Source organism: Equus przewalskii, chromosome 1 (assembly GCF_037783145.1).
Source record: "Equus przewalskii isolate Varuska chromosome 1, EquPr2, whole genome shotgun sequence".
NCBI classification, from domain to species: domain Eukaryota; kingdom Metazoa; phylum Chordata; class Mammalia; order Perissodactyla; family Equidae; genus Equus; species Equus przewalskii.
Window position 1 is genome coordinate 26,307,767 of NC_091831.1, and position 12,174 is coordinate 26,319,940.

The window sequence follows — 12,174 nt, forward strand, 5'->3', positions numbered from 1 at the left end:
ATGGGGTGTGAGTGCCCATAACAGCAGGTGCAGACATGCACTGGCACTATACTGCAGGAATCCTACAGCTCCCCTCCAGGATCTTGGAATGATGCCTCACGACTTGGAATTCAGACCCAGTGTTGGGTCCCCAGAAGACGCTATGGCTCCAAAGAACCATTTGAGCAAGTTCCAGGTTCAGACTCCCCATATTACCAACACCAAGAGTCTCAAGCTAGTCTCTAGGGGTCCCAGGAAGCCACATGCTATTCAGATGTTCATGAGAATTCTCTAGATTAGTGTAAACTGACTCTTTGGGGGAAGTCTAACTGCCCTATGGAGTGTACCTGGAGTTACAGGGCCTCTGGGAGTCCACAGTTGTCTTGGGCGTATGGAGACGATGTGGTTGCTGATTTGAGGGGAAAGAAGGTCCTTAACCCTCCCCAACAGTACCTCTCTCCATTATTTAGGTGGCTAAATGCCTAAAATCCTGTCACTAACATGTCACTCTTTGGAATCAGTGTTACTATATCTGGTTACCTCTGGGCCTCACCAATTGCTCCACATTTTTGGTCATTAACATCTTATTCTGAATTAGTTCACTCACTTTTTCCTTGAGGTGGGACTGGCCTGGCTTGGGTCAGAACGGTGGAAAGAGGACAAAGGCATCTATAGGGGAAACAGGTCTTGACTATAAATCCTGCCAACTTCACAGTTTTTCTAGGGCTTGAGCACCTTGACCTCAAGTCCCGCACACAGCTAGCTGGCTGCGCCGTGAATCATGCGCATTGGGATTTTGACTATTGCCATGGCAGCAAGGAAGGGAAATACCCAGTGGTGGCAATTCTCTGGTTATAGAAGTTAAGATATAATAAAAGGGCATTTCCTTTACACTGAACCTTTATACCATATTCCCCATAAATGGTTAATCCACCTACGCTGGTAGGAGAAGCTTTCTGCCTCCTATAAAGTTTGATTCCTGGAGGCAGATTTTTTTAAATCCATCAAGTGTCAGATAATTGGAAGGGTGGAGTAACACTGTAAACCACGACACACCTTTGTCAGGACTTGTTTGGAAGCAAAGAACTGAAAGAAACAACGGGGAGAGAGGGAGAAGGGAGCATTTTTGAAAGATCACTCAGCTCTAACACACCTTGGCTGGGTCTGGATAAAAAAAAAGTGGGTACTGCAAACGTCTAGAAGAAAACATCAGGGAAGAAAGAGAGAAGGGGATTTACTCAAAGCTGTTTCCAACTCCTTCAAAATCTCAAACTAGGTAAGTAACAGGAAGGATCTGATCTTTCCTCCTTCTGAGACTTTGACTTGTGGTTTTCCATTGAGAACTTAAAATGTTTGTTGGAGAAAATAAGATGAAGTTGTTTCGTTTCAAGGGTTCTGATTGAAGTGATTAATTGATCATAAATGATTCCTTCGGTTTACGCACTCGGCTTAGAGTAGGTCTTTTAAAGGAATAACAAGCAAGATTCATCAGTGGGAAAGCGAAGAAAGAAGTCAGTTAAGATAAACTGGGCTCTAGTGGCCAGATTTTTTTGGTATTATTTTCAGTACTGTAAAATGGCTTGTGTTAAGTTGTTTTATTTGTGTATTTATTTAGAAGACGATGCATTTATAATCCCTTCTTTCTCAATCTCAGTTTCTCTCTTGCTCTCCCCCTCCCTCGAGTCCCTCTGGCCCCTTGACAGCAGAGAACAGCTCAGAGGGGAAGTTAGCGTGTAGGTAAGCGGGGGCTTCTAGAAGCAGCAGCCCCTGAGTACTAAGAGCTGATGTACGGCCCGGACCTCTGCGCTGGCAGGTTCTGATTAAGCTCGAGGGGTTGAGCAAACATTGTTGTTTGTTGCACTCTAAAATTACTACTGCCCCAATCTAAAGTAAAGTGAAATATCTGAATTGATATCATTAATCTAGGAACTTCCTGGAGTCAAACTTGGAACAACACAAAAAAAAGAAAGAAAATTTTGTGTGTGTACATACTTTTACTGGCCAATTTGGACCAAAAAATAAAAAATTTATTTTAGGGTGAGAGTTGCCAGTTTAGGTATCTCACTGGGACCACATTAACTGCTAACTGACAAATTACCACTTCACTTTTGGAAGTGTAGGCAAAGCTGCTGGCACATCGCTGCTTTTGAGAAGCGGTTAAGCTGTAGCAGAATACTTGGATTTGTTATCCATCGAATGTAGTGAGATTTTAAAAATATATTCATTTGAGAAGCAGAATTGTTTCTCGGTGCCCCTGTATCCTTTCTCTTAGAGCTAAGGTACAGATCTGGGTCAGACCTAAACGAAAGCAGGTGTTCAGCCCCTGAGGGTGCCCTTCAGAGAATCAGAGGGGGCCTGCTTTACTCTCAGCCCCTGCAAAACACCCACAGAAATCTGATGAGAATTTACATGGGGACAGTGAGGGCCAGGAGTCCTGCTTCAAACTTCAACAGAAGCTCAGATTGGTGAAACTGATCCGACCTAAGAACTAACCACGTTCTTCAACTATGCCTGACCCAAAGAAATCTGTGTCTACGTGGTTTGGCTCATTTGCAGCAAGACTTAACCAAACATGGCTGGAAACAAGCAGCCTAATCACAAAGCTGGTGCCTGAGCTCCCCAACCCCCAAATTATGAAAATTGAGGATGCCAAACGAAGCAAGTGGGTGAGCCCGTGGCTGGGGTATTGCAGAGACAAGAACCTCTGAGAGGATCGACCCTGGGGCACTGGTTTTCCTAGTCCAGCAAACTGCTTGGCCCTTCTGTGTTAACAGATCAATAGCTAGTGGACGGTTTCTCACACTTTGGGCATTTTGTTGTTTTGTTTTAAAATGTAAAGCGTACAGAGATTGGAGTAATAAGAGCTATGAAAATACTTGCGATTCCTTAGCCAGAGTATATTTATTCCTGAAATAGATAATAGAGAGAAAAACACTGAGTTTCTCCATGCCCCTCTTTGTCTCAAAGACCAAGTGTTTCATGAGTCATTAGAAAAGCATAGGATCGATGCAATGGTTTACGATCAGTAACAGCGGTCTGTGCTTGTTCGTGCGCGTATTACACCACATCATCATCGGAATAGCTTTAGGTGGATGTGGCATCATTTAAATGAAGTGGAAAGGAAAAAAATTCATAAAAGTAGAAAAATGATTTTGAAGTGTGCTTCTTGCATAAGAAAATGACATGGGATCATTTTTACGTCTTCAAAAGAACATTAACTATGAAATAACCACAAAGCAGCCTGTTAGAACTATGGACGGAAATTAGCCTAATTTGGAAACTGAGAACTCGAGTGACCTGCTGTTCCTTAGTTCTAGTGAAGCGGCCCAAACATCCAAGTTAAAAATTATGCTATTTGACCGTGCTTCCACTAAGTAGTGTTTTTGAGAGCCCACTGGCAAGCTCTGTCGGGAGTGGCAGGCTGGGACACGTACCTGGGCACATAACTTCCCTTTCGCTAACGTTAGCTACACTTTTTAAACCATGGGCATTTAAAATGTTTAAAAAGGAAGTCCTGTGGGAATGCTGTAGGTCTCATGGGATGATCACAGTCCAGGTTTCCGCTTCAACCACCATTTCTATTTAATAACTCACTTATAGAAAGTTACCCCTTACATTTGGTTTAAAGAAATCCATCTCCCAACACATCCCTGCCACATCAGACCATCAGTCTGGGGGAGAGTTTTGGCAAAGCCAACAGAGCTCTGTCCTGTACATTTTAGGCTCAAGAAATCATTCTGCATGGCCTTGGGACACAGCCATCGAGGGGCTTCGGGCTGAGAGAGAGACAAGGGCCCATCTACCTGCACCCACCTAGGGCACCTTCTATCCCAGAGTGCCTCTCCATGAGGAGCCCCAGGCCCTGGTGGAGGGCATCTGACTTCTCAGTAGGCTGCCTCTTCATACCCTCTGATGGATAGGGAACTCTTGGCTTTTCGCCGGAAATCTTGAGGCTCTGTCGTTAGGACTTAACGAAAAGGTGGCAGGGGGGCCTAGAAACGTCTATTATTTTTCTGGGTACAGAAAGCACAAGAAAACATGCGCCAGGTTTGCTGCTTGGACACTGAGACTCTTACCAAATGGAGCTGTCATCAGTCTACCTTGATGGCTACAAGCACAATAAACCCAACCAATCCCGAATTTATAGCTTCCAGCAGCAACTTCAGTTGAAGGATCAAAATAAGCAGCAACTTGTGGGAAGTGGAAGTTTCCATGGGTCATTATAAACAGTTGCTTTCAGATTATATTTCATATCAGTTCAGGCGCCATCCTAGGTGGCTTCCCACCAGCAGAGAGGTGCATTTGAATGTTTAATCTCCAAAATGCCTCCTGGTTCACAGCTCGTGAACAATTAAATTTAAAAAAGGCAGAGAGGGGCTTCAGAGGTAGCAAAGGCAATTAATACTTAAACAAAGGATTTCAAAGAAGTTATCTGGCTGTACTTAGGTTTGAATGACACAAGTCATACAAGTCATAGCTGGAATGCAGACATAGTCACAAGCCAGGTTTGGCCTTCTAATGAGGCTAGACTCCCTTGTTAAATTGTTTATGGCACCTCACCTCTTGGCTCTGGGAAACATACCTGCAAAGACCTTCTATGGCTTCTCAGATCCAGCCAGGAGATTTCCCATGATGCCTCATTCTTTGCCTAGAGCTGCATTTAAAAAACTCTGATGAGCAGGAAGTTGGCACAGTTGACAAGGCCCTGAAGCTAACTGTGCTGATCCTGGTTCATTCCATTGGGTAGCTGACCAGCTGGTCTCTTGCGGTCTTGGTTTTCCACGTGGAAGTCATCCAGGGCCACGTTATGACTTTCAGGGGCCCTGGACACTTTTGCCTTTGTGGACCCCTTCTTCCATGAAGAAAAAAAAGCGTTTTTAAAATTGTATTTTATAACTGCGTTGGAAGAATATAATCCAGGTTGGATTCTATTTATTTTTCTTCTGATTTTAAAAAGAAATTAAAATACTTTTGAGGGCCCCTAAAGGTATGACGGAACAAGGAACTGTGCCCATCACGCCTAACAGATAAGTCGACCCTAAATCACCAGGCAGGCGAAAAAGACTGAAAGGCGAGGTCTCCAAGCAAGGGGCATCCTGGGCAGAAGTGATTTTCTCCAGAGTTCTAGAAACCAAATTGAACTGCATCCAAAAGATGAACAAGGAGAGAGGGAAGTTTAGGAAGGGGGAGGGTGGGGGGTAGAATGGCAGGGAAAGCCAGATTTCAAGTCCTTCCAGAACCTGAGACCAAACCAAACCTGCAGCCAAAAGAGCCCAGTGGGACAGGGATCCTTGCTATTCTCTCCTGTGTATTTAAGCATGAACCCCCGACTCTAGCCCACCCCTGATGTCAGCCCTGCCTCATTCCTTCAGAACACAGTGGACAGGATCACAATGATTTTCCTTTCCAGAAGCAGAGTAACAGTGAAGGGAGAACATGGATAACATGTGCAAATATGTATTTTCCTACGTATTTCGATAGAGTTTACATATATGTTCTTCATATATTTTTCCCTCTTATGTCTGCGAATAAGCCTACCAGGGCTGATTTGTTACGAGGAGAAAGTTTCAGTTGTGAAAAGTGCAAAGTTCTATACATAAGACCATTGTAATGATTTTTATCCCAACTTAAATCTATCAAACATCATTCTCACACCCAAACTCTAAATAATGAAGAATTAATGTCTTATATTCATCGAGCTCCACACAGAACACTGCACATCACGGAATGCATCAACATGAATGAGCTGAAAGTACTAAGTTCTTTGACAGAAATCCTGCAGCTGTTTGTTACTTTGGCAAAGAATGGAGATTCCATAGTCAAAGGTCAGGGCACCAAGTCTTCTACGTAAACATTTTAACGCTCAGCTGGGGGCAACCTGATCAATCAGATCCTGAAAAATAAGATCCCAGTACAAAGGGATAGAATCCAAAGTGGAACTATTAATTACTCTCTGTTATAACCGATAAAGGAAGTGGAAATGACATAAAAAATCTCCACAAGAAAGAACTATTCTTTGAGTTCTGGGAATCAAGTTTTTGGTTCTCAGCTTGAATAGTAGAGATCTATACTTACTAAAATGATGATAAGAGGCATGGCCTTTCATGGTTTCTGGATTTTTCTGCAGGTGGCTATGGTATGGATGTCACCAGGACAAACAAACGAGACGGCACTGAAGTCTCTGAAAGAAGTAAGAGCATGCTATATATCATTATAAAAGTAATTTAAAAATTTGGAAACAGTTAATAGTTCATTCCTAATTCCACAACTGTATCATTTTTTTCTTTTTAGTACTTTTTCTGCTTTTGTTTTCACTGTATCATTTAAAATGTATTCCTAAATAGGCTTTATTCCTTTACACAAGACGCCTTTTGTTGATTTTTATTTTAACATACTTGTAATCAAAATGCGTTCAGCTTTTTCTTCAAAGATGAAAATTGCCATTTCAATGTATAGTTTTCATAACCGGCATTTTTAATGGCTACATAATATTCTGTTGAATGAATTTGCCATAGTTTATTTCATCATTCCCTTATTTAGGGATACAGAGCAGCAGAAATCCAAAAGAATAACATCCCAGTTATTGCAGAGACAGTGTTAGAATGACACTGGTGTCACAGTTGCCATCCACACTGAAAATTGAAAGCAGTCACATTTCTTTTGTGGAACTGCCCAGATGATAAATTCGGAGACATTTAAATGGTCCCCTTAGCAGCTCTAACTCTTTCACTTATCCTGTGACTTTCATATATCTCCAATAAAAAAATTGTAGCTCCACAGCCTTTGAACTTTAGGTTAAGAAATAATTTACTTTTATGTGTCAGAGAGTCCCAAAGGTCCATACAATGAGAGTTTAGTGAAAGCTCAAGGACTATTATTCAAATCAAGCTGCCATTTTAGTCTGAAAAACCATTTCCTTTTGTGCATTGAACGCTGTTCCTGCTAGGACAACCAAACTCATTAGGAAAATGCAGTGTGAAGAACGCAAGAGTGAGGGGGCGGCAGTAAAACTGGTGTGGAGTGGAATGGTTGTCAGCAGCACAGCCTAAAGTGGCACAAAATGATCCATACCATCTTCTTCCATCCTTTTCTCCTTTCCTTACTCACACCCACATGCATGTGCACATACACGTCATGCATACACATACACCTGGGCATGCACACACATGTGCACACACACGAGAACAATTTAAAGACCAGCGACCTCAGGTGGATGGGTGCTCTTTTATGTCCAACGCAGAGGGAGGCAGTGGTAACGATCATAGTCAGAGCACAAAATTGGCCCTGCTCTAGCTTTAGGATCCACCCATCTCCCATGCTGCTCCACGGGAGACAGTGATTCAGGAAGGCAAGAGGTCTTTCTTCCAACTGGTGTTTAGAAAACACTGGAAGCTTTTATTACCTCCATAGACTTACCATCATTTGGAGTCTAGAGAAACTCAATTTGGGGAGGCAACAGGATTGGTTCTTCCAGTCTGTCTTTGATGTTCATCTATCCTTGATTTCACTGAGCACCAAAGGTGACTTAGCGACCCCCTCCCTTCCTATACCTCCTCATACCTAGGAATGGCCCTGGAGATTTTAGAATGAATTATGATGTCCTTCAGATACCCCAAAATTCATAAAGAAGTACAAGGTAATTATCCACTTCACAGTGAAATCAGCCCAGGCTGATGCATTGGCCCCAGATGGACTGGGTGGCCATTTGGAATGGGCAGTGCAGAGAAAGAATGGGACTCGAGACTTTTGAGAGTGACTTGAGGGCCTGGTCCTTCTTCAAAGGCAAATCTAGGCCTGGACTAGATCTAATTATTAGATGAGAGACACTGATGTCAAGACAAGGCATCTTTCAAATCAGTGGGTAACTAACTACTTTTGGTTCCAAAGGGATATAAACTTATTTTCCAGGCACATGAAACCCCATTGTTATTGCACAGATTTTCATGCACAGTGGGTCAGATTGCATACCTTCAAACACAAACTGTATAAAAATCTGTGTTGAAACTAATTTAATATGTTGAGCCTATGACAAATTTTAGAGCTTGCCAAAATATAGGGATTTCAGTGCATTACATATCTCATCTTTTCATTGTCTTTTTCTAGTTATCACAGAAACAGTAACTACAAGACTTACATCCTTACCACCAAGTAAGTGACTATCTCAAGAGCTTTCTTCTCAGTAGGTCATGGGGGAAGGACTCCACATGTAACCTTTTCCATAGGAGCTCATTCTCCAGTTGAGCAAATCCAAAATATCTGAAATCTTGTGTTTAACAGCTGTATTGACCTTAATTAATATACCACAAAGTCCACCAGTTTGAAATATATAATTCAGTGGTTGAGAATATATTTACAAAGTTGTGCAGCCATTGCAACAATCTAATTTTATAACATTTCCTTCTTCCCAAAAAGAGACCTCATGACCATTAGCAGTCACTCCCCATTCTCCCTCTTCTCTCCTCAGCCCCTGAAAACTACAAATCAACTTTCTGTCTCTATAGATGTACCTGATCTAGACACTAAAATATCGGAAATCTTATCCAACCTGAGCATGGGGTGGAGAAAGGCACCAGCAGTCGGGCTCCTGATTGAGTCCACTTTTCTTCTGGGGAGGTCCTTAGGTTGAGCGGATTCTGTCATATAGCTACCTCTGCACCTCCCAGGAAGCCTGGCTCACGGGGGTGGGGTGGGCAGATTGGGGGTGGGAGTGGAGAGCCAACCCATTAGCAGGTGAGGCTGGAGGATGACTGGCTACCAGCAACACAAAGCTGTCACTCATCCCTCCAACGCTCCTAGTGGCTGCCACGTCTGGGGCACTGATCAGGCATTTGAAAAGAGCAAGGCCAACCCAGGGCCTGGCTTCCAGGAGCTTCTCATCATGCAGCTGCCTTTTCTAACATTTAAATTTCCCTAATAAGCAACTTGCTATGCTCCATTCAGAAGACTTTCCTTTTAAATTGGGTGAAATATTTGCTCCTGACATTTGTATCAAAAACAAAATGAGAGCATGGGAGCCTTGACTAGGCAGTCCAGGTGGGAAAGGGACCCCAAACCAAGAGGGTCGTGGGTGGGAAGCTAGGCAATGCTTCCAAGAGGATGAGAGGACCCTCTGGGCCGATTGCACCGGTAAGTTGTCACCTGCTCCTTGTTTCTGCAGAAGGGGGAACCAGCAATGGCTATGCCAAAACAGGTTCTCTCGGTGGAGGGAGCCGGCTAGAGAAACAGAGCCTGATGCACGGCAGCAGCGGCTACATAAACTCAGGTAAGTGCCTGCCGGTGGGAGGGCTTGAGGGAGAGCAGAGGGACAGGGAGAGAGAAAATTCCGTTAAGGAGACTGACGATAACGAGTGTTCATCATCCCTTCCAATTGCCCCAAAGAGCTGTGTAATCGACAGAAGACCAAGCGAAGATGAGACTTACAAAGGATCCACGTTTGAAGCCTACTTAAAATGGGATCAATTTTCATTAAGTCCCCAATATAGATAACAATAACTAATTGAGAAGGCTTCATGGGCAAGTGGCTCCTTTCCCACTGAAGCACTCTAAGTCGTTTCTTTTCGAGAAGGGTGTGCACTCTGAGGGTTTACAATTTGAATTAACAACAACAACAACAAAAGAAACTTCAGGATTGGGTTACTGTTTGAGTTCCCGCTGGGCAAGCATCCAACACAACCCCATTGTTCCCAATGAAACACTCTTTCATGGTAGCTTTCAATCCGACACAAAACAAAGCAAAGCAAAGGCGGGGAGAAAACCCACACACATAAGCTCTGAAGCCTTTTAAAAAATCTTGGAGTGAAACTAAAAAAGGAAACCCAAGACACACAAACAGCCAGGCTGACCAAGAGAGGCGCCTGCCCCTACCTGCTGAGGACGCTTCCACAGGGGTTATGTTCTGATCTATCCAGCAGTGATCTGCAATTAAAGGCCAGGTCCTCAGGAAAAATCCTGCTGAAGCCTCTCTGTTTCCAGGCACTGTAGGCATGGACGTAAAGCACCCCTCTGCCTTCCAGGGGCCGGCTTGGGAAGGGCAGTGGCAATAATAACATCTCCCATTTCTGAGCCGCCATAGGAATGTGGGGTGAACCTCTTCCATGCCTCCTGACGTCCTCTGGCCCCGCACAGGGCCCTCTTTTATTTTGAACACCCTGAGTGCACTTAGAGAATATAACTGAATGTCAATCTGAGGTGCTCTAGGGGTCTCCGCTTTTCCCCACTTGTAGGTGGAAGCACACGTGGCCATGCCTCCACCTCCAGTTTCAGGAGGGCTCATTCACCTGCCTCCACGCTGCCCAACTCACCAGGCTCAACTTTTGAAAGAAAAACTCACGTCAGCCGCCATGGAACCTACGAAGGTATCAGTCCCACAGACTTTAGAGGAGAACTACTCTCCTCCCCAAGTAACTTCATTCATTCTTTGAAGATTTAAGTATTGGCCACCTGCATTAACCGGGGTCTGCACCCTCACCCTTCTCTCCACTCTTCCTTCAGTTGTGGACTCCTGTTACTTGTAGCAAGCAGCAGTGGCACTTGCGTGAAGAGAGATGGAGAGACTCAGATTTGGTGCTAGGCTAAGATGTTTGGACTTTATTCTGCACACAGTGAGAAGCCACAGAGACATTTGAGTAAAAGAGTTGACCGTATTTGAGGTCCAGGACTTGAATTCTGGAAGCCAGGTGCAGGAAGAATGGGGAGGAAAGAGGCTGAACACCGTGACAAGTTAGAAGCTGCTCAATATTCCAGGGAAGGGAAGACTTGGCTGGGACTAGGGTGGGAGCAGTGGGACAGGAGAGGAGGAGCTGGAGGTGAAAGGTATTGCAAAGGTGGAACTAACTGTTTTGACAATTGCTGAAACATTGGGGAAAAGGGAGAAAAAGAGGTCAGCTACTCCACCAAGATTTCAAACACAGAGGTGGAGTTCATGGTGGTGCCAATGACTGAAACAGGGAAGCCAGGTGGACGCCTCCATGTGGATGAGTTCAAGTATTTCGTCCTGAATCAGAGCCACATGGTACAGCTATCAGGTGGGGGTGCCAAGCAGGCAGTGGGGTCCAGAGAACTTGAGCTCAGGGAAGAAGTCAGGGCCAGATACCTAGTTTGGAGTCATTCACAAACAGCTGTTAGTAGCAGTTGGAAAACTGAAGGAGGGGGCCAAAGAAGAGAGTAAAAAAGCAGAAAGGAGTGAAGGAAGATAAAGTTGGAGGAAGAAGGAGAAGGAAGAGGCAGAGTTCAGAGAGGCGAAGAAGAGTCTTTGAGGGGCAGGGAGACCAGGGGCAGGCAGCGTCACAGAAGTCAGCACAAGACAGTGCTCAGGGTCAAGAAGGAGGCGGGAGGAAGACATCTGGGTTCTGCTCCTAAGGTCACAGGAGTTCCTGGTGATCCGCAGAAGCAGTTTTAGTGGAAAATAGACAAGGGGGTCTAATAGTGAATGGAGATGGGTTCTAGTGATGGAGAAGCGGGATTAAGGGACAGGAGCCCCGGTAAATGATTTAAGACCCAGAGCTGCCAGGGGATGTTGGGGAGCCCCAAATCCAGGCGAGATGCATTGTGTCACCCCAGGGCTTTCTGATGTTAGGCCTGCTCAGGGGCTGGTACCTCCATTTCAACAAGGTCCACAATCGGGACAAGCTTGACAAAGTCAGAGACAGTCCGGTGCTGACAGCACATTTATTTGACCAGGGACAGGTCACCTGCATCAGCACTGATATAGGGCAAATGCAGTTGATGAAGTGGAAAAAAAAAGAAAGGAATGGAAACCTCCTACTTTCCTTTGTTCAAACCCTGCCCCACTGAAATAGATCAGCAACAGAACGGAGTGCCATGACCACGTCCAGGAGGCACGTCGTGTCTAAATCATGAGCCTGCTGAAGGGCACACCTCACTCTCCCAGACACCCAGGCTTGTGGAGGTGCACGAAGGGGTGCCCTCATCTCAGAAGCCCTTTGGGCTTAAGTGACCATTTGTACTGAGTGTTTTGTCCCCTCTCCAGGGAGCTCCAGTGGCAACTCTTCCCCGGAGTACCCTCGCAAGGAATTTGGTATGTCCTTTCCTTATTTTCTGATGAAATGGTTGAACTGCCTGACAGGGAGGGAACAGCAAACATCATAAGTTAAATGGATTTTTCTAGAGGAGTTTGACGTCTGCTGACCTGTTTTTCCCTTGCTCTTTATCCTGAAGCATCTTAAGGGGACTGTC

At 44.6% G+C, this 12,174-nt stretch overlaps 1 protein-coding gene across 1 annotated transcript in view; it reads left to right on the forward strand.

Moving 5' to 3' along the window:
• Window positions 1-792: 792 nt before the first annotated feature.
• Window positions 793-12,174, forward strand: part of COL17A1 (collagen type XVII alpha 1 chain) — a 51,055-nt gene continuing 39,673 nt past the window's right edge. The window contains exons 1-6 of the mRNA XM_070633563.1: window positions 793-1,255; window positions 6,107-6,169; window positions 8,083-8,127; window positions 9,137-9,241; window positions 10,203-10,334; window positions 11,969-12,016. Coding sequence (XP_070489664.1) covers window positions 6,118-6,169; window positions 8,083-8,127; window positions 9,137-9,241; window positions 10,203-10,334; window positions 11,969-12,016 — 382 coding nt within the window. The 5' untranslated portion in view covers window positions 793-1,255; window positions 6,107-6,117. The remainder of the gene's footprint in view (window positions 1,256-6,106; window positions 6,170-8,082; window positions 8,128-9,136; window positions 9,242-10,202; window positions 10,335-11,968; window positions 12,017-12,174) is intronic.